General features: G+C 47.2%; 1 protein-coding gene across 2 annotated transcripts in view; it reads left to right on the top strand.

Annotated features, from left to right (window-relative positions):
- Window positions 1-18,207, top strand: part of MDGA1 (MAM domain containing glycosylphosphatidylinositol anchor 1) — a 150,928-nt gene that overhangs the window by 92,761 nt on the left and 39,960 nt on the right. For both annotated transcript variants that reach the window (XM_062629651.1, XM_062629652.1), the window contains 2 exons: window positions 5,396-5,665; window positions 8,983-9,134. In XM_062629651.1, the coding sequence (XP_062485635.1) occupies window positions 5,396-5,665; window positions 8,983-9,134 (422 nt within the window). The remainder of the gene's footprint in view (window positions 1-5,395; window positions 5,666-8,982; window positions 9,135-18,207) is intronic.

Here is an 18,207-nt window from a genome sequence, read left to right as displayed (position 1 = left end):
TTCATTCTTGTGGTGTGGGTGCTGTTGCAAGGAATAGAATTCCTTCTCTGTGATTTCACAGCCTTGTGACAGTAAAAGAGCATCCCAGCTCTGGTCTCTCCTAGATCTGAAACTATACAGTTTTCTAACTGCTGTGAAAGCAGGGATGCAGTATCTTTGGTGCCTGTGACATCTTTATTACCCCAGATTATGGTACTAGATGGCGGATGAGGAAGGCACGGTTTGCTTGGATTGCTTTGGTTGTCTAGAGAAGATTAGGGAAGTGCATCCAGTATGGCTGCAGAAGGGTACCTGTCAGAATTTAAATGGATGCTGGAGGGGGTCATACAGATCTCATAGGACCCGAATAGCAGCCTGTGCTTATTTGCTTTCCAGAGAGAAATTACAGCCTGGTGTTGTTAGCCATTTTGGTTAATGAAATACTCCTAATAATTATAATTAAACATGAAATGCTGTCTTTCATACCAGGTTATTTGTGTGTCCTTTGCAATGTTAATCCAGCAAGTGAGTGGTCAATTAGCTGTCAACATGGGCTAAGGTGAAGACTACAAGCAGGACTCCCACTGAGTCTGTGATTGCACGGCTAAGCTTGGAGGCAGTCATTCAGCAGTGAGATGAGACCTGCTGAAAATAAAGCTGTGTCCTAATCTAGCAAGGCTCGCTATTTTCATCACTTGTGTTACATGTTGCACTTTGTAGATTTAAATAAAAATGTAAATGTGACTGGATCTGGAGGGTAGAGTAGAGGGTGTTTTTCACAGGGTAGGAAGCCTGGGCTGAGGGCTGAAGCACAGGTCAGGATACAGGACTCGTGCTGCTTCTGCCTGCTGCTCCTGGCTCATGTGACCTCAGGCAGGCTTTCTTTCTGCTTCTCTTTCTCCACCTGGACACTGCTGCCCTATGGTTCTCTTTGCAGCAGAGGAAGCATTGTGGAAAGTATATCCCTATGGAAAAATGAGAGTGCAGCTGCCATGGGCATGGTGCAACACAAGGCGGCTGACCACCTGCAGGGATGCCTGTTGTCAGCTGCTGGTCAGGGCGCTACAGAGGGGTGAAGGGCTATCTGTGAGTCAGAAAGCAGGTTATGAGTGTGCTCCTCAGTTCTGACAGCCCTTTCAAAACGAGCCAGCAGTGGTTATTGACCAGGATGTTCTATTCATAGCCCTCACACTACAGTGGGAAAGCAGACTTTGCATGTGTCTTGCATCATAGTGTTGTACTGTGGTGTTTAGGATTTTTGACCTTCTCAGTTCTTGCCTGAGCTCTTAATGTGAGGTCTATTCACCCACTGTTCCCCTATTCTATGGATACTGGTTTGTATTTAAGCTTGTCATTGATCCTTGTGCATCAGTCCACTCCAACATGAGCCTTTCTTGCCTTTCATCCACACCAGATCAGGCAACTTCATGACAACATCCACATTTTTTAAAGTGGAAAAAAAAACAACAAACCACTTCAAATTTTCTTTCTGTATTTACCCAACAAGTGAAAAAAATTCCACAGTGCATCACTGCCATCCTGGGATGCTCTGACCTCACCGCTGGTGAAAGAAGCCTCTCTGCCTTCTGGAGGCGTGTGGATTTGATGAGAACCTGCAGCAATGAGGCAGTATTGCAGGAACCACGGAGTACCCCTTCTTAAGCTGTGACCACACAGGATAGTACAGTAACAGTGTAAGAACACTGGTCTCTCCCCCAGCACTTTGGCTTTTGTAAGGAAGGACATTCCTCCCTTCCTCAAGGCTAAATAAAAATAGACTTAAAACAAATACTTACAGGCTTGACCATATCTCAACAAGCAGTGCACTTCTTGCTTACCCAGCAGGATGAGCATTTCAGTCCTGGTTATTTCCGGTGAAACCAAGAAAATAAGAGATTATTGGGGAACAAAGCAACACCCCTGGACACTTGACATTTCTCTGTTGTGCATCCCTTGCTCTTGCCCTTCATCATTATGAACACTGTGCTAGCTTAGCAACCCTTCAGTGCAGAGCATCTGCTCCGGCTCGCATCAGGGGAGCTGCCTGCAACCCAGTTTTGCCTTAGGGTGCCTGGCATGCTGGAGTAGGTTGACTGTATTCCACTGAATTGATTTGCTCCCAGCGAGCTTTTCCTGCTGCAAAGGCAGGCTGCCAGTTTAACAAGGCTGCTGGAGGAGCCTCACTCTTTCAGTGTTGCCTAAAATGGTAATGCACTGCCCTCTTCACCCCTTTCATCACTCCTCCTCTCAGCTATCTCTTCTAGAATTAAGTTGCATGCCAAGAGAAAACAGTAATCATCTATATTTGCTGTGTTTCTTACCAGGGGATCCCGAAGACCTGTATATGCAGAGAGGTTTTTTAACCTCCTTGAAAGGCTGCAACCTGCTGCTTGCAACGTGGCTGCTTCAGCTACATGCACAGGAGTTCAGGAGAGATACAGAAAGGCATTTGAGGAGCCCCTGGACAAGGACTTCTGCCTTTGGAAATGGGCTAAAAACTGGGGTTGATATCCAAGCTCCCAAAGAGTATCATGGCAGCTTAATGAGCCAGAACAGAATTGCTCCCTTGCAGCCAGCAGGGATGTTGCTTCCCTGTGGATATGAGAGGCACCTGGAAAATCATTATCATTTCCTGCAGCTCCCTAAAGGTGTCCATGCAGGGAGCATGCTGGAGGTCTCTGCTCTGAGACAATCACCATCTCATATGTCCTGGACCTGTTTGATTCCCAGTTCTGGGGAATCAGAGCACCAGCTCAATTAAACAAGCTTTATTTGCGTTTAAGACTGAAATTGGAAAAGGCTGTGTTGTTATCTGCTAGGGTTTGCAGACTGATTCTAGCCTTGATAGTGGGTCTTCCTTTTATGTACAAGCTACTTGAAGAAATATGGGCTCCCCAATAGTCACTGGAGGCCAGAACTGATGTCTGGCTCTGTAATTGCTGTTGACCTTTCTTTGCTTTCATGTCTTCTGGCGGCTTTTGGGAATAGTGGCCCCTTGGCGTAGGACTGCATCCTTTGCAGTGACGGGATGACTGGCTTCAGCTCTCTCTCCAGAAACCCCAGGGGCTCCAGGGTTACCTGCAGAGTTGATGCTCACTGGGCGTTTCCTAGTGCCAGAGGCAAGAGGAGAAAATGCAATCAGTTTTTATTATATAGGCACTTTCAGACATTCCCTTCGCAAGGTGATAACATAGGCCCAGAGCCTGTCCCCGTGTAAATCATGTAAATCCCGTTTCCCAGCTGAAGAAGATTGAATATCTTCTGCATCCTTGGCTGCCCTGCTGCTTCTGTGACCTAAGGAAGCATCTGGAGTCTCCCACCCCTGCTCCTCTGTGGCCCTTTACCAGCCCCAGACACTTCCTTGGTGTGGTCCAGGAGGCCACTTTCCTTGCAGCATGTGTCCTTGCAGAGGGCACTTTGTGCAGTTTCAGACTTTTCCCTGTCCCAGCTCTGTATAGAGATGCAGTGAGGGAAACTGCTCTCCCACCCCCTCTGTCCTCCTCATTGGATAGATTGCATTGCATACATCTGGAGCTGCTGTGCCACTTCTTAAGCCTTTCTTTCTCTTTCTCTCCCCTTTTTCTATTTTTTTTTCTTCCTTTTTTTCCCCCCTACATCACCAGCTAACCTTCATTATAATGTGAGACCCCACCAACTTCAATTAAGGAGCAGATGTGACCCAAGAAATGGGATAGCAGCTAGGGATGGAGATGACACATTCATGGCACTAGGTCTAATCAAACAACTTCTCACATTATTCTCACTGTGAGGTGGGAGACGTGTGAGCCAAAGGCAAGTCAGCACTTGGAGCACCCGCAGAGACACATCACTAGCAAAGCCATCTGTAATGAGCTGACCATGCCACTCAGCACGGCAACATGAGCTCAGTCAAGGGCTGTTTTTAATCCACTTAAGTGCAGCCAAGGGCCTGGAGGCTGAGAGTTGGGAACAGGTACCTAGAAAACAATCAGCCACTGTCAAACAAGAGCTGTCAGGTGGAGGGGATGCTTGCACACTGCGTACCCCCAGATGCAGACCTTGGGAGAGGGGACACTGTGCATGCAGACCAATGGGGTGGTGCATGTACCACCTTCATCTGTGGTGAAGATAGAGATGGAGCTGTAGATGGGTCTTGCTGGGTGAGGCTACAGGGGGGAAGTGACTGGTGTACTGGAGCTCTCTGGGCACACTTATGTTCAGGGCAGCAGGGAGGCTGTGTAACCCATTGTTCCTGGTGGAGCTGTGTCTGTGGTATCGCAGATGCTGTGTGTTGCAGGTCTTTGAGCCTGTCTCTGCTTGACAGCTCTGTGGACCTTTAGAGGAGGCAGGCGCTTTGTAGATCTGTAGTGCATAGAATTTTCTGTGGAAGAGAGATGCTTTGAACCTGGACAAGGTGAGCTGTGATTGTGCTGGAGGTGCTATAAATTGTTGCATTCAGGCTAACAGCTGTTCTGTGCTCAGGAAGTTCCTCTCATTTTAGAGGAAGAGCTTCTGGTTGTTCCTGTGCTGTAGTGTTTTAATTGTTTACTGCAAGTGAAACACGTTCATCAGACGGCTGTGAAGATTGAAGTCCTCTGCCATTGCACCAAATAAGGGGTAACACAAGCAATACCAGTCCAGAGCAGTCTTCTTGCTCTGCCCCAACAATGCCCAAGTTGTGAGGTTCCTGTGAATTTTTACAAGTGTTAAAGAAGAAGATGTAGTAGCTTCCCTTTACATAGGAGGTGGCAACACATCACAGTTCTCACTACTGGTAGAGAAGCTGACATGGAGACACATGACTCACCTCCCAGTGTAAGGGAATTGTTGCTAGAGGTAAAAATAGATCCAGAGTACCTGTAGCCAGTCCCTATTGTGTTGATGTATTTGGGAGAGGCCTTCTAACACCCCTTGAGGTCTGTGCTCTGTGGGGACAGTTAGTGTATATCCCTTCATCTGAAGATAACCGTGTCGAATGTTGACCAGAAGAACATGAATGTCACTGCTTGGGAGCATATCTGCCTGCTCAGGGAGTGCAGTTTATACTGGGTATGAGGACCATGGTTATTCTGATTAATATTTGAGGACTGGCTGCAAGCTATGGCACACAACTGCTGGAGCTGCACTTTTCACATGAAAGATCAAGGCTTGGTAGCTGCTCCGAGCAGTGTCTCAGTGTGGGATCAGTACCTACTAAAGACCACCCCTACCTAGTAAATAGGAGTGATGTGAGAGGTGGCCCCAGCCCAGTCAGAAGGAGATGTCAGATGACTTGCTGCTTTAGGCTTCATGAAGCCTAGCTCCTGCTAGAAAATCAATATCCTCTTGGAAATCCTAGGTGTTTATCCCCTCAGAGGCACCCCTGTGGTGACTGTGCTTAACAAGGTATGTGTGTTACCTGATGGCATCCCTGTCTGTTGCTCTGTTCTGTCCCCAGTCCCCCCTGTGGTGGAGCCACCCTTCCAGGACGTGCGTCAGGGTATGGGGCGCAGCGTCACCCTGCGCTGCACCATGCTGAAGGGCAGCCCCATGAAGGTGGCCACCTCCGTCTGGCGCTTCAACGGGTCCCTTCTGGCGCAGCCGCTGGCAGAGCAGCAGGACTACTCGGAGCTGAAGGTGGACAGTGTCAGCCGGGAGACCAGCGGCAGCTATGAGTGCAGCATTTCCAACGACGTGGGGGTCTCCACCTGCCTCTTCCAGGTGTCCGGTAAGTCACAGAGTGCACATCGGGGTGAGCTGTTAGATGGGATAGCGGAGAGGGGAAGCTTGCTCCCATAAACTAGTGCCGGTACAGGCAACCCCTACTGCCTCCCCTGAGCATAGTGCTGTGCTCAGAACAGATGAATTTCCATAAGCAAACAGGGAGACCTGCCTCAATCGAGTTCTTCAAATCTGGGACGGAGCTGGAGCAGTTAGCGCCAGCCACTGGTACACTGTAGCAGTGTTTGACCACTTGCCTGAAAGATACTCAAGGCTATACCACCAGTTTTCAAGCTTGGACAGCCTCTATTGTAGACAGGTATTGATCAAGGGGGAGTGAAAGGCTCTCTACATCCTCCTAACAGGTTTCTATCTATTTTTCCCTTTAAAAACAAACAAACAAACAAAAACTGTATGATGTGTTCCTGTACCTTCTTTACGTCTGCTATCTGCCTGCATTTCATGGTGCCCACTGGGACAAACATGAGCTGGGAGTGAGTACTATGCTCAGTGGATTTGCTGCTCACAGTGTTCTGTGAATCCAGCAGGCACCGTAACAGGACTCCTCTCCAGCACCTGCAAAGAGGGATGGCAGAGTTATAGCATCTAAAACCACACATCTGACCTAGCCTCTCCGGCTATCATTAAACCTGAGTTTTCCATGACCCCAGAATTGACTTGAGCACCAGTTTCTAGAAGAGTTTTCCAGTGAAGTTGCCTTAATAAGCCATAAATTCAGCCAAAATGCTGGTTGTCAGCCTAGGGCCAATTTATAATACTTTTCAAGTCAGGGCTGAACAAAGGAGAATAAATAACATTTGGAGAGGCCTGGTTTTGAAGCAGATCTTTCCAAGGGTTTGGAAAAGCTCAGGTATGCTGTAACTCTGTGATGCTCAGAAATGGGGAAGTCCAAACCACTTGTACTGTTTGGGTCCGTTTTCAGGACCTTGCTCCCTTGCCTTGAGATTTGCTGGAATTTGTTTGGCAGTGGATTTTGCTTGAGAACTTTGTCCCTCTCTACCCCTTCTTCATATGCCTGCAACTCTCATGTCACTAAGTGATGCAAACCATATCCTGCTTTCAGCCGCCACAGCAAACTGTGTCCCTAGCAAGCTTTGGAATGCTCCCAGGACCTGAATTTCTTGCTGGAAGTAGTAACAAATACATTGCCACCTGATGTGCCATGCTGTGCACCACAAGATACGATCCCCTCAGCGGAAAGCAGCATTCATCCCTAGAAACCACTCATTGGGAAAGCAGCAAGCATTTCTTTTCCTTCCTCCCTTCTCTGTTTCCATAGCATTGGTATCTGATGGTACCTTTTCACCTCCAGACATCTCTGCCTGTGTCTTGGACAGTTAGAAATCAATTAGACCTTCTGAGCTCGTAGGGCAACCTGAAAAATAATCCAGTAGGTAGACTGCTGCGCTTGGGCTGCAGCTGTAATTCTTGTCAGCCGCAGCCTTCCAGTACAAGCAGGGAGGATGGCACAGTCTCTTTTTGTTTCTTCTCTATGAAAGAAGTATCATAAACCTTCCTATCTGACAGGGAGTGAGTGACTCATTTGTGACTGTGAGGTGTTCAGGTATACTGGAAACAGTGTGTAAATCTGACCAGGGTGGGATTAGTTTCTTCTGTGGTGGGAGATTAACTTTCTGAGTTGTTTTGGAAGGACAGTGAGACATCCAATCCCATCCTCTTGAGCAAGTTGTCAGGGCAGTCCATACTGATCCCCACCTGCACTCTCACTAGCCACAAGCACAGGAAACCCCTGAAAGATGGACTGAAAAACCTTTAGCTCTTCCCATCAGCTGTAAGCAGAAGAGAAAACTTCCCATCAATGGTTAAGTTGCTGGAAAGGGAATTCCAGAAGTATTTTGATGTGCTTTGTTTCTATTTGAATGCTGGTTTTTAGCTTCTGTTTCTATCTTGAAGTCAATTAATAAGGAATTAATATCATGCAAGAGGATGATTATCATCAGTTCTGATATTGTATTAGAATCTATTATGAAGCTTGACTTCCACAGTCAATACAAGTTGAATAAGCAGCAATTAGTCTTTGAGGTGGTTCTGAACTTCTCACTTGTGCAAAAATCCAAGTCAATAAAAATAATAAGAAAAAAAGGACTTGAAAATAAACATCAATATTATCCATCTGAGTTAATAAAAAATAAACATTGAATCTTGTCAAGACTAATTATAACCACACAGAATGGCAGGTCCTGTGATTCAAGTGGAAAGGTGCAGCAAACTGCCTGGGGAGATGATGTTTATGCCTGTTCTGCTCTCCAGCACCCCTTGCTGCCCAGCCATCTTTCTGGTCTGTGCAGGTCCAGATTGGACCTGAATCCAGAATGGAGAGGTTGGGTTCAGGTCCAGCTCCTGCCAGGACAGGATTTGCCAAAAATTGAAGTTCACAGGGTGAAATGAAGGTAATTACAAATAGGGCAAAACCATTTGTGGGTAAGCTCTTGAGTTGCTTCTGGGCGCTGTGCATTAGTCCATCAGCCACTGGGCTGCATGGCAGCAGCATTTGAATTCTGTTTGGTAGAGATTCAGGACAGCAGCGGCTGGGGAAATGACAGGAAATCCCTTCTTTGAACTATCCAGTTTCTCTCTGGTACATAATTTCTCCCATGTTTCCCTTCCTCCTGCTGCCCTCTGTTTTTAAGGGGAGATGTAGGTTTAGAAAAGACATCTCTGTCCCTTCAAAAGCTCCTGCTGTTTTTGCCCAGGCTGAGGTCAGCGTCCCCTTTGCTGCCGAGTTGACTGTCATGTTAGAAAGAGGCTGGAGGACTGTGTTGCCAAGGCAGGGTTGATGCAGGAGGAGCAAGGTCTCCTTTTTAATGCTATGGTCCCTGTGTGATAAATAACACTTTTCCTATGACCTACTGGCCAAACGATCTTTCCTCATGGTTTGTTAGCAGGAGACTCTGTAAAGCAGCAGATGAAACAGGAGAAATACCTGTTTAAAGCTGTTACCTCAATCTAAACTGCAAAGTAAGACAGAAAATATTAGAGCTGGTTCTGTCTGGAGAACTGAAGTTGTTCCCACCTTCTCTGGTGTCAGTCAAGCCCCGCTGGTGTTGCAGGGCTGCTAACCTCCCCAGTAGTTTAGGCTCTGAAAGCAGTCATGATTCACAGAAAATGATGGTGCATCAGTGCAACACCGGCTGCAACAGTAAAAGTGTTCATCATGTCAAAGGCAAGTGGACGAGCTGGGCAGATGGAACTGTTCCACTCTCACTGTGTCTCTCTGTAATTTATGTTCCCCTTTATCCCACACTTTTACTTTCCTCTACCCCTTTCTTTTTTCCCCTCCAGCAAAGGCTTACAGCCCAGAGTTTTACTATGACACTCCCAACCCCACCTTGAGCCAGAAGCAATCCAAGAATTACTCATACATCTTGCAGTGGACACAGAAGGAGCCTGATGCTGTGGATCCCATCCTCAAGTACCGCCTGGAAGTCCGGCAGGTAAGATCTGCTCTTCTGAAGTCCTCAACACATGCCTTTGGGAAGAGGACCTCTCAGGATGCAGTTGCATCAATGTCTTCTTGCCAATGAGGAGCTGAAGGTGATGAAATTGCCAGATCCTCTTGGTCTTGCACCTTCCTCATCGAGTTGAAGAGACAGGCCAATTGTACGCCTCTGCATCTGCTTTTACACCTGGTGTTGGGTACAATCAAGGGCTTTCAAGGCTCTGCTGCCTCCCATCAGACTGTTCATGCTCAGTGTTTTGAATGGGGTTTTAATGCGAACAAAACCCCATGGTCATTAGTAGGAATTGTAGATTCTATATGCCAAAGACTCAAGCAAGTGGAATTCCATACTCCTCACTTGTTTGAAATAAAGAGAGTAAGCTGAAGAGCTCTTCAGGCAGGAACTGCAGGAAAAAGTCATCAGCTGTTTGTGTTGGAGAAAGGCTTTTGTACTGTCACAGTAATGAAGCTATTTAGACTATATAAACTCAGCAGGGGAAGAGAAGTGGGTTTCAAGGTTTCTGAGTCTGAAGGGAAATCATATGGGGGGATGAGGAGGGAAAACTGAGGGGAATCTAAAGAGATGACTGGTTGAAGAAGGCTAGGGAAAAAGGGTCTAGTGTTTTTAAAGAGCACATTAACCTAGCAGGATTACAAGGTACTTTCATCCAAGCTCAGCAAATGGCTGGGTTCAACATTTTTTAAAAATGGGGACACATAAAATTGGTGGTTCTTGTCATTCAGTGGTAGCTTGGAAGCAAATGTTTTTTGTGAGGAAAAGTTTGTTACTGTAGATAAAAAACAAAATAATTAAAAAGATCCAAGTGTCTCTTTCCTCTAGTTCTGCACAGTAGGCTGCAGTTTTATGTCTCTGTTTGATTGTGAGCTCTCTGGGGTGGGACAGCCTTTGTTTGTTACTCAGACTGTGTAGAGCACATTGGAAGTGCTTAATAAGAATACAGGACACAGGGGAGCCTCTAATAATGAAGGCAGTTTGTCATAGAACCCCTTCCCTCTGAGCCAAGTTTCGCTATTATCAGCACTGCAACTCCATGAACTAATTTGTGATTTTTATCCTTCTCCAGTGATGTTGAGGAGTTTGGTTTTTTTTTTTCCTTTTGCAAGGTGCCTAGAAGTAATCTTATATCTTTTATGCATTGAGCTTCTACTGAAAGGGATCAAGAGAAAGGAAAATCACATTTCTGCTTTAAGTTATGACATGAAGTAAGCTGAGTGCCCATGGAAATTTAACCCCCCTGGTTTTGTTCGTACCCCATCAATTACTACTGTTATAACCCCATCAGCTACACCACATAGTTATGAGTATTGAGCAGTGTGTTTTAGAGGACTGTTACGCCATGGCCGTGCTGTAGCCCAGTCTCATGTATGGGCAGGCTCTTAGCAATGGCTACAGGTGCCATCGTGCTGGCCTTGGTTTGAATAACGAAAGGCAGAGAGAGGAGGAAGAAGGGGAGATTTGTTACCACTTTATCAAGCACAAGTAGGAAACACTCTGGAAAAGGCTTTCATGGTATCATCTCTTCATTGCCTCCCTCCAGTGAAGACACTTGCATTTCATGATGAGGTCTCTACCTCCATGTGCCATACTGAGATCTCACTGAGCCCTTTTCATTTCCATGAAATGGAAATGTGGATCACATCCCTTCTCATCTCCAGCCTGCTGCTTCCCAGCATTGCCTCTGCGCTCCTTGTCCTGTGTTCCTGATGTTTTGCCCATGATGTCTCACTTGGGCTCCAAGCAGCCTTGTGACATCTGAGCTTTCACTATTTTCCTTGGGCCATCACCCTCTTCCCTGTCTCACAGGCTTATTTGCCTTGTTGCACCTTCTCCGTGCTGGGGCACCTAGGCTAAGCTTTGTATCCTGCTGTTCCATCATTGGACTGCAGAGCATAGTGACATTACTGAATATAATTGTGAAAAGCTCAAAAGCTTAAAAATGTTGCTGACTGGAGAGCTCTTAAGAAAGGGGATTTGTCTGCCTGAATGAGGAGCTGTTGTTTGCCTGTGTGCCCTCCTCCCTGGATACACTGCCTTCCAGGCACTGCCTTCCGGGGTACAAAAATCCCCCTAGAGAGCTAGGATTGAAGTGGAATGCTCTCCTCAGATAAAACAGGCCTTACATGCAGCCAGACACTACTGATTTATTACCAGCATCAAGCTAATGAAAGCTTACCCAGCCAGCTAGCCCACCTTCTTCTCCAGCCCTGGGAGCTCCTCAGCTTCAGTGGTCCTTGGCAGGTGCTCTTCAGCATCTGAAGGATGAATGAATGTGGTGGCAGGAGCCTGCAGTCTAGGAGTGGTGAGGGGCTGTCTGAGGGGATTAACTCTTGCTGAGCTGGGATGTGCACTGGTTGTAAAATGGTTTGCTGCTTTTCATTTCACTTTCCCTGGTTCGCTTGAAGAGCTCTTGGCATATGTAATGTGAAGATCCCCAAGTAGCAGGATGCTTTGCAAGGCACCTGGGAGCCCTTCAATTAAATTTGCTTGCTGCAGCTGCTGAAAATGGGTCTGGGTGAGAGTAAAAGTGCTGCTTATTAATTGGCTGGTGCTGTAGCTCCTCCAGCTCTTCCTGTTCAACAGCTTCTGAGGTCTGGTTCGGCTTGGGCATTCCTAGGAGGATTGCAAGCAGTCTGGGGGAATTTGGTTTCCTAAGCGATGCATGGGGGCTCCCAGTGAGACAGTTGGGTGCAATTCCACGGGAGCTGATTGTTCTTGCCACTGTGGAGCAGGCTGAGCAGTGCAGCAGACGTACCAGTTCCAGTAGAATGAGAATTAACTTCTGATTAAAACCAAATAAACAGCCTGACAGCTTGGAGCCACTGACCCAGGCAAAGCACATACGATAGCAATGTGGAGCAGGCTCATTGTAAAGCCTCAGATGTATGTCTTGGCAAAGAGGCTCTTAATTCCCAGTGTTCATCAGTCAGGTGTGCTTAGGCAGTGGCATTGTGTTGAGGAGCAGATTCAATTCGTGAGGCAATTCAGAGAGGAGTAGATCCCCTCTGAGGAGTGGCAGAGGCCTCAGACATCCGTCCTGACAGCTTGGGAGGTTTTTCCTTCCTTGCTCCAAGGCAGCTGATCAAAATGCCAATCACCTTACTTCCCTTTAGCCAGTGAACTCAAGGAGCCTTCAGTGGTTTAGTTGCGGGCAGATGCCATGAGGCTTTTGGGCTACTTGTTTGGTCATCTTTTTTAATTACATGTATTCTCATAGCATAGAAAGGCATCGGGGCACCGCACTCCAGCTGAAAATATTCTTCATTGCTTGGGTACTCAAAGCAGCCTCCCCAAACCGGATCTTTGCTTAAAAAATAAAAAGCCTTTTAAGTTGCTTGTTTCTCTCTGTGTGCATTAGCCCTTCCCAGGGCTCTGCTTTAACATTAAAGAGAGATGAAAAGCCGTCCAATATTGCAAGCAGGTTGCATCATGGAGGAAAGATCTGAGTTGGGCTGGCGGTTACAGTTACAGGGAATAGGGGCAGAATTACTGTGCACTTAATGAGCTGGAACCCGTCCATGACCTGAGGCTGCAGGAGAAAGAAGGAGAAGGTATTGGTGCAATAGAGAAGTTTAATCTTCATTGTGCCCCTCAAGGAGACCTGGGGCTGCTGTCTCCTCCATAACTTCTAATACACAGGCTCAGGCCAGAACGGGGCCAATTTAACACATTCCTGCCTTTCCCGTCCTCGGAGCAGGCTCAGTTGTACCTGCTGGAGCAACCCCTGAAATTTGCACAGGGCCAAGCCCCAGACCCCTTTGCTAAATTAGCTCACTGGGTTGTCACTTCAGATTAATTCCTGTCACGGAGACTGTCTTTAATGAGACCAGCGATGCCTGAGTAATTGTACGGTCTCTCTTTGTTTGTACTTTCATCCCCTCCATGTTGGATAAACATCCCCTGCTGTCTACAAAACTCATCTGGGCTCTGGAGCCGGATGCCGCTTGCCTCATCAGCCAGCCAGAGCAGCATTAATGAGAGCTGCTGCAGTGGGGAGCCAGGCTCACCGTGTGGGGAGGTGACAGTTAACAGAGCTGTTTGGACAGACATAGGACAGCGGCGTTAGCAGGAATTTAATGATTGTGATGAGAGTGGAAGGTTAACTCCGCTGATGACCATCGCAACACAGCAGGAGAAGGTTTATGCTGAGGCCCATGGGCTGCAGATCTGTATCTCTTAATTTCTGCCTCTGAGTTGTTCTTTTGCTCTCCTCTGAGCCCACTTCAGCAGCATCTGTCAACTGCTGTCTGTCTGTCTTTAGCTTCATTAGCTCATGGAGCTGGTCACCCCTCCCAGGGCACAAAGAACAGGGCAGGGACATGTCTCACTCTCTTCAAGCACAAAGCAGGGCTGGTATCACTCCGAAGGAAGGATGAACAGCAGTGCACCAGCCCATATGTGTAAATGCTTAGTTGGGAGCACTGCTGGCTCACATTGCTGTGCTTCCCCCATTCATACACCACTGTGGCTTGGTGAACCCGTATGTGAGGCCCTTGGCCCATGAGGAACCAGCCTAGTAAAGCTGGATGCATCTTACAATGCTTGTAAGAAACCCTCTGACAAATTAAACAGTGAGTTTGGACAGCTAAGGTAGAACAAACTTCTAGAACAAGCTAATCCACCCAGCTCATGAGGAATGAGAACATCCAGTCCCAAAGCTTGTCTCCTCCTATCAGTAACCAGTGTCTGGAGTATAAAGCCAAGACAGAGGCATGCATTACTGCTTTGTCTGTCTCAATATCGTAAGTCCAGAGGAGGCCATGAGAATGATAAGGGGAATGGAGCACCTCCCCTATGCAGACAGGCCAAGAAAATTTGAGCTGTTCAGCCTGAAGAAGGCTGTGTGTAGACCTCATAGCAGCCTTCCAGTATCTGAAGGGGACCTGCAAGGATGCTGGAGAGGGACTCTTCATCAGTGGCTGTAGAGATAAGACAAGGGGTAACAGGTTAAAACTTAAGCAGGGGAGATCCAGGTTACATATAAGGAAGAAGTTCTTTATTGTGAGGGTGGTGATGTATTGGAACAGGTTGCCCAAACAAGCGGTGAATGCTCCATCCCTGGAAGTGTTCAAGTCCTGGTTCAGAGTCTTGGGCAACTTGCTCTAGTGGAAGGCATCCCTGTCCATGGCAGTGGAGATGGAACTAGATGACCTTAAGGTCCTTTCTAACCCAAATCATTCTATGATTCTATAAACCCATTTGTTTATTGGATCCCAGGTTAGGAAAGGCTATGAAAACAGCGAAGCAATGTACTCGAGTGGGTGGTGGCCTTTGCGGCAGCCTAGCCCTGTGCTCTGGGAAGTGAACAAAATCCCTTTTCTTCTGAGGATGCAACTGTGGCTTCAGGCAAAGATTCTTGGGAAATGGAGTGCCAGTGCCTTGGGGATGTGCCTGAGGGCTGCACTTGGGGCTGGGGGGCTGCCGAGGGCAAGGGAAGCAGGCAGCTCTGCACAAGGCAGGCAGGGGTGGCAGAACTCACCTTACAAACAACTAGGCTAACATTCTGCTGGCTTCGGGGGATTACATGCTGTCTGGGCAACGCTGCCATCACCAAGGTAACCGCCTCAGGAGGGCTGTGACAGGCTTGGATCCATAGCCTTCATCCCGAGGCTCCCTGGGGCACCGGAACTCCAATGGCTTATCCTGTGTTTCCCCCTGCTAGTGTTGCAAAGGGGTTTTCAGCTGGGACACCCTGCGGGAGCTAAAAAGCAGTCAGGGCTGTCCTCCTAAGTCCTTTTTGTACTCAAAGATGAAAGCTTAAGGGATGAACTTGTGGCTTGTAAAGTAGGGAGGGACCCGTTCACCTCCAGATAAAATGTGACCTGTGGTACAATGTGGCCTGGTGTTACCTGGTAAAAGGAAAAGGGCTGGTGGTGCCACAGCCACATGCTCCTGCTGAGAGGCTGCTTAGCTGCACAGCCCAGTTTCATGTCCCGGTCGGCAGCACAGACAGGCCACATGCAACAGGATGGGCAAGTCCCCTTCCCTTTCCACCTTCCTGTTAGAATATAACAGTCCTGGCAGTTTGCAGTGAGGAAGGGACTATGACTTCCCATGAAGCAGCAGGTGGTGGCCCTGGCTGCATGTAAGGTGTTGCATGGATAAAAACAGTTGCAGGGTGGGACAAATGGCACATCCCTTTATCGTCCATCATTTCACTTGATATAGGCTGCACTGTTCCTTTCACAGGTGTTAGAGGGATTACAGTGACTTGGCCTCTCACTGTTTGCCCAGAACTGAATCTCAAAGTACACCTTCTGTTGTAAAATGGCTTATGAGCCACATCTGTCAGAAAGCTGCTTTAGTCCTGTCTTCTTTTCTGCTTACCTTGGCTGCCAGTTTGATGTCTGATCACAGGCTGCTGTCGTATGGGACAACGTCAAATCAACGCAATTCCGCCTACCTGCTGAGCCGTCCTCTGTAGTAGGAAAAGGTGGTTTTTTCAGGTCTAACTCTCCCATCTCCTCCACTGATGCTTTTTTTTTTTTTCTCCTTTATTTCAACATTTGTTCAGGCAGTGAGAATTGGCAGATTACATTTTTGCTCTCATGTCTATTGCCTTCAGTTGTGCCAGTGACATGTGTGGTGCTGTGCAGAACTCAGCCCTGAGAGAGGTAGAAAAGAATGCAGAAAGAAGCCAGTGTGTCAGCAGGTGTGCTTGATGGATGGTTTGAACAGCCGTCATGATGCAAAGCCAGGGAAAACAAGAGAAGGGAGAGGTGAGACTGCCTTTTTAGGCTGCAAGAGGAAGAGAGATTTGGAACTTGTGGTGGGATTGAGTGGCACACACTGGTGGAAGGAGAGCTGGCTGATCAATAGCATTTGATGGACAAGCTGTGCTTGAAGCTTAATGGGATTTCTGTGCAGGACCTGGGGGTAAAGCAGCAACTTTGCCACAGGCGTTTGGGAGTGGAGAGGGCAGGATCCTGACTCAGATGTGCTCAGCTGCCTGACAATGGGACAGAACATCAGTCACTGCCGCTGGCAGCACTTTGAGCCATTTCTGTTTTCATCCCTAGCAATCTGTCACAGGGGATGATGTGTCAATGAGACCAGCTGCTAGAACAAGGTCCTCTTTACCTGTGCTGTAAGGGAAGACACCAGGACAGCTGGATGTTTGGTGGGGTGGGAAACAAGGAGCTTTTTCCACATTTTGTGTATGTATTCTGTACCGGCTAAGTCAGCAACAGCAGAGCCTCCACCCAGAACAAAGGAAGGGAGTTTCCTCCTGGCCATAGCTCACTTCAGGCAGATGTGTCTGCCCAGCCATGGTTGTTAGCCCTGATCTGAGTGATTTCTACAAGGCTGGCCAGGGAAACTTGACACAGGTCTGACCAGCACTGATGAGTCTGGTGAGTTCAGTGGAAATGGTTGGGAGCCATGGAATGAGGTGTCCTCCTTAAGGTCTAACATCTCCAATGTCCCTATTGAGACTTCCCTTTGCCTGTGAAAGCTTAGCAAATGATGCCTAACTAATGAATTAGTCTGACTAATTCTGTTTTTTTTTTATATTCATAAATTGCTCTTCAGTGTGATTCATGTTTATTCTTGAGCTGGTTATCCCTGGTCCACAGATCATTTGTTATCAGTTGGTTGGGAAAATTGGTAATATGCACAGTGACAGGTTAGTGATGCCTTGGTCTCAGGGTACCATTTCTCACCTCTGATTATCCAAAGTAAGGTGTGGGGGGTTGACCCTGTCTGCATGCCAGGTGCCCACCAAGCTGCTCTATCACTCCCCTCCCCAGCAGGATGGGGTGTGGAGAAAATAAGATGGAGGAAAAAAAAAACTCTGGGTCAAGATAAAGGCAGTTTAATAAAGCAAAATCAAAGACCATACACAGAAGCAAAGAAAACCAAAATACTTATTCTCTACTTCCCATGTCCAGCTACCTCCCATGAATTTGGCTTCAGTACACATAGCAGTTGCTCCAGAAGACAAATACTGTAATAACAAATATCGTACCCCACCCCCCACATCCCACCTTTCTTATAGCTTTTATTGCTGAACAAGCATCACATGGTATGGAATATCCCTTCTGTCAGTTTGGGACAGCTGTCCTGGTTGTATCCCCTCCCAGGATCTTGCTCACTCCCAGCCTACTGGTGGGGAGGGACTGTTGGAGAGAGCCTTGATGCTGTGCGAGCACTGCTCAGCAGTAGCCAAAACATTGGTGTGTTATCAACACCTATGGAGCTACAAAGCACAGCACTATGAGGGCTGCTATGGTGAAAATTAACTCCATCTCAGCCAGACCCAACACATAAGGTAGCCTGCCCAAAACAGGACAGCTGAAAGTTCTACAAGGTGGCTTGCTATTCATAAGGCACCTTGCAGCTCTGATTTTGTCTTAACATTTGCTTCTTGTAAGTACTGCTCCTCGTGCAATTCAAGTACTTGACTGTTCAAGAGAGAAAGCAAGATTTTTTTTATGTTGCCTAGTACAAGGGAATAATTATGAACTGTTTTCCCAGTCCTAGCTCTTTTAGACTTTGTTTTAGAATAGTTACAGTGCCTGAGAAGAACAGTACAAATTCTATCACTGGAAAGGCTCATATGATCTTAAAACACATCTAGTAGCAAAATCTCATCTATCTCTAGCTCCTATCACATTGTTCAGGGTAAGGAGAATGTGAGGGGAGAGATAATCACATTTCCCCAACCAATATACCCCTCATATCAGCCTTGCAGGCTTGAGATGTTTTCACACCATTGTGCTTGTTCGTATCCAGCAGGCTGTTGGCTTGTGTTTTACAAAGCTGTGCACAGGATGAAAAATGCTTTCCAGGCATCAAAGATAAAAGTAAGTCCTTCTTCTGCATCTCTTATCCACACTCCTTCACTGGCTTCAAGGGATACATGCTAGTTATTGAGTTTTTCTGAGAGTCACTATCGATAGGCTCTGATGCAGTTTCCTCCTGTTTACTCTGCTCATCTGTTGTTTCAGTAGTCAGCCCATGTTCCTCCTACGGCCTCAGAGTCTTTTCTTTGTGCACCTTCTTCTCCTTCCCTGATCCCCCTCCTATTTTCCACCTCTTCTTTCTTTTG

The sequence above is a fragment of the Pezoporus occidentalis genome, unplaced genomic scaffold, assembly GCF_034315485.1.
Source record: "Pezoporus occidentalis ecotype Australia unplaced genomic scaffold, CSIRO_AGI_Poc_V1 ctg34, whole genome shotgun sequence".
Taxonomy (NCBI): Eukaryota; Metazoa; Chordata; class Aves; order Psittaciformes; family Psittacidae; genus Pezoporus; species Pezoporus occidentalis.
The sequence above is the reverse complement of the archived record's forward strand: the minus strand, read 5'-3'. Positions and strand labels throughout refer to the sequence as shown.